Source organism: Morone saxatilis, unplaced genomic scaffold, assembly GCF_004916995.1.
Source record: "Morone saxatilis isolate NCDOM2014 unplaced genomic scaffold, NCSU_SB_2.0 Contig22, whole genome shotgun sequence".
Taxonomy (NCBI): domain Eukaryota; kingdom Metazoa; phylum Chordata; class Actinopteri; family Moronidae; genus Morone; species Morone saxatilis.
The window spans coordinates 18,957,265-18,960,290 of NW_023339785.1; the positions used below are offsets into that span (position 1 = coordinate 18,957,265).

Below are 3,026 nucleotides of genomic sequence, written 5' to 3' on the forward strand. Positions count from 1 at the left end.
ATTAAATTCAGCTTAAGAATATAATCACAACAACTCCATCTACATTAAATACACGTTGAGTGTTTAAGATTGCACTGAGAAAACTGTCGTTAGGCCTCAAAATGATTTACTGTTATTATGGAATGATAATGTGAAACACAAATGGGTTTATTTATAAATTAGTATGGCTCAGCACACTCTAAACTAAAAATAAAAATAAAATAGTGCATATTTTCTTAAGCAATAAATCCAAACTAGAGCAGACTAAGCAGAAAAAAGCAACCAGTCTGCACAGCACTAAACCATTTATGATCATGCTAAAATCAAGTGTGCTGTATTGGTCTTCTTCAGAGAATGTTTTTTGAATGTCACAGTAGTAAAACAACATGTGTAAATAATAAAATTGATGTCACAAAGTCATGGTTTCTTACCACTACTAGCAACACTGTAATGTCTGCTGTGAAAACAATAAGCTCACGGAAAATGATGCTGGGGGTAGCTGCAATCCCAAAGGTGATCCATAACGCTAAATGTCAACAAGAAATCAATCTGGTGGCGCTCAGAGCTGTGAGAGAGGGGAGACCTCGAAATATCAGCCCCTTCTCTAGGACTGCAGATACAACACATATCAAGCATGTTTGTTTGAGATCTGCTTCAATAGGCTTCCCGGCGCCATCAGTGTGGCGATTTCTAACTGCTCTGAGCATTTGTGGAAAAGAAAAAACAACAAAATAACTCGCAACAACAGAGAGCATCTTGATGGATGTGGAGTACACAATAGGAGGCGGCTGGAAGTCAGACGGATCTGAAACAGTCATTAAAGGTTGTGTATCACTAGACAACTGAGCAAGGTTTGTGTTGGTGAGGGTAAGTGAGCAGATCAACCACTATGCATGCATTCCACAAAGAGAACAAAACAGAGAGTTAACTAAAAGCTTTAATGTCAAACACATAAAATATTAACATTTAAAAATATGCATCATGGTATAAATGAATCTGAGGGCTATCATAAATAAATGTGTGTCCTTCGGGAATGCTTTGGCTCTTCAGAAAATATGCGCTTCACCAGGACAAAATGTCTCCCTGCAAATTCAACTAACGTAAAAAATAATATTCCCAATGCTGGAATCTTTGAGGAAATACAAGAGTAAAAACAAATAAACAAGGCTACAATTAATGGTATGCAGACCAATAATCAAATACACATGGTCTGATCAATACTCCATTCATTATCAGTGGCCGATGCTGAATAAGCGAAGCAAAGAAGGCTCTTCGAGACTGCTGTATTCTTGTCCTTCCATAGAGGCCCTTGAGAAAAATATAAGGACATTTAGAAATTCTCCTTGAAGATCATGAAGCTACAGCTCCTCTTCAGGTCCCTAATCAAGTCTTTTATAAACGGTGCATGACTTCATACCAGAGTCATCCTCTTCTTTGTTGTTTTACACGCATCCGGATCCACAGCATTTTGTCCGTAAAGTGCTGCTTCCTCTCAGGAGAGGTGGAACAGGCTGTGCCCGACCTGCGAGGCATACATGGCCAGATGTGCAGCAGGGAGGACGGGGCTGCGGCCGAATGAGCAGCCCAGTCCGTAGAGTGCTGCTGATCCAGCCTGCAGGTTAACACTGAGGGGAAAACTGAAGGATGAGAAGCCTGGGTGGAACACAGCTTTGGGCCCGATGCCAGCCGCTATTTTGAGTTTCTCCACCTCGGCCTCCTGAAGCCTCTTGGCTTTGGCTCGCCGGTTTTGAAACCAGATTTTGACCTGCGTCTCGGACAGCGACAGCGAGGAGGAGAACTCGGCTCGCTCTGCGATGGACAGGTACTGCTTGTGACGAAACTTTCTCTCCAGGGCCAGGAGCTGCGTGGTTGTGAAGGGGGTGCGAGGCTTGCGGTTGGTTTTGTGCTTCCTCAAGGGGCAGACTGCTGGACTGAACTGCCCTGGAGACGACAGAAAAGTGTGAGGTGGAGTTAGATAAACAGTTATCGATTGTTCAGTCAGATTGATTGAATTTTAATTTAAATTGTGATTCATTTATCAAGCACAAATGCTAAACCTGCCCTGATTGCAGCTATTTTCAATCATATATCAAAGTAAACTGATTATAATTGGGTTTTGGACTAGCTGATCATCACCTTAACCTCTGATGAATGGTGATACTTATCATTATTTTAGACTTAATGATTAATCCATCAATTATAAAATAATCTGATTAAAAACAGATTATTATATAAAAAGAGATCATCAGGTAAAGCCCTAAACAGCCCATAAAAAACATTTTATAAAATCGTTTATTACTCTGCCTTTCATATGTGTATTCCTTTAAAACAATGACTGAACTTGTAAATGTATTTATATATTTATTATACTTGTTAGACTGGATCCCTCTTTGGCTCATTTAAGCCACCCAAAGACGTAAAACGATTATATAATCAACCCGCATTAATACATCTTTCAAACATTAGGATCACTTACGGGGTGGTGTTGACATCTTAATGGGGCCGGGTATCCAGGACGCACAGCCCCCTCGTTCCGCTGGCTCTGATTTGATGGATACTAACTGTTGGGTGAACTCCTCCGGCCTGTGATGTTTGTTTAAAGAGTAATTTCCCTCCTTTCTGTCGGTCGCATCCAGCGGCCTCCGGTCCGACATGAGCGCCTCCACGCTGAAAGGAAGACACGACACCTGCGCGCTGCGCTTCTTCAGCCGCGGTGGCTGCACATCCTCCTCTGTTGAACACTCGTCTCTGCAGTCTCCAGGGGAAGACATGCTTTCTTTCTTTCTTTTTTAGGGGGCCCCGGGATCGATATCTAATTCCAATCCAGAAAACACATAACTTTTTTTTTGTTTTTTTTTGTCACGGAGTGCAAACATGCGGCGTCCACAGGTTGGGAAACTCTAAGCAAGTCGTTACAAAGTTGACAAAGTTGGTGTTGGGAAAACTTTGGGAGGTACTCTGAACTTTCAGCCAATGATGGGTCTTGATCCCGGGGGTTGGGGGAAGACTTGTGATTGGACAGTGTGTTTGGGGCAGCTCTGGACGGG

General features: G+C 42.3%; 1 protein-coding gene across 1 annotated transcript; it reads right to left on the bottom strand.

Moving 5' to 3' along the window:
- Window positions 1-966: 966 nt before the first annotated feature.
- LOC118333695 (homeobox protein MSX-2-like) lies at window positions 967-2,777 on the bottom strand. Its single transcript, XM_035669441.1, has 2 exons — window positions 2,456-2,777; window positions 967-1,920 (listed from the first exon to the last, which is right to left on the bottom strand). Exons 1-2 carry the CDS (start codon window positions 2,748-2,750, stop codon window positions 1,472-1,474), a joined length of 744 nt encoding a protein of 247 aa, XP_035525334.1. The 5' UTR covers window positions 2,751-2,777; the 3' UTR covers window positions 967-1,471.
- Window positions 2,778-3,026: the final 249 nt, after the last annotated feature.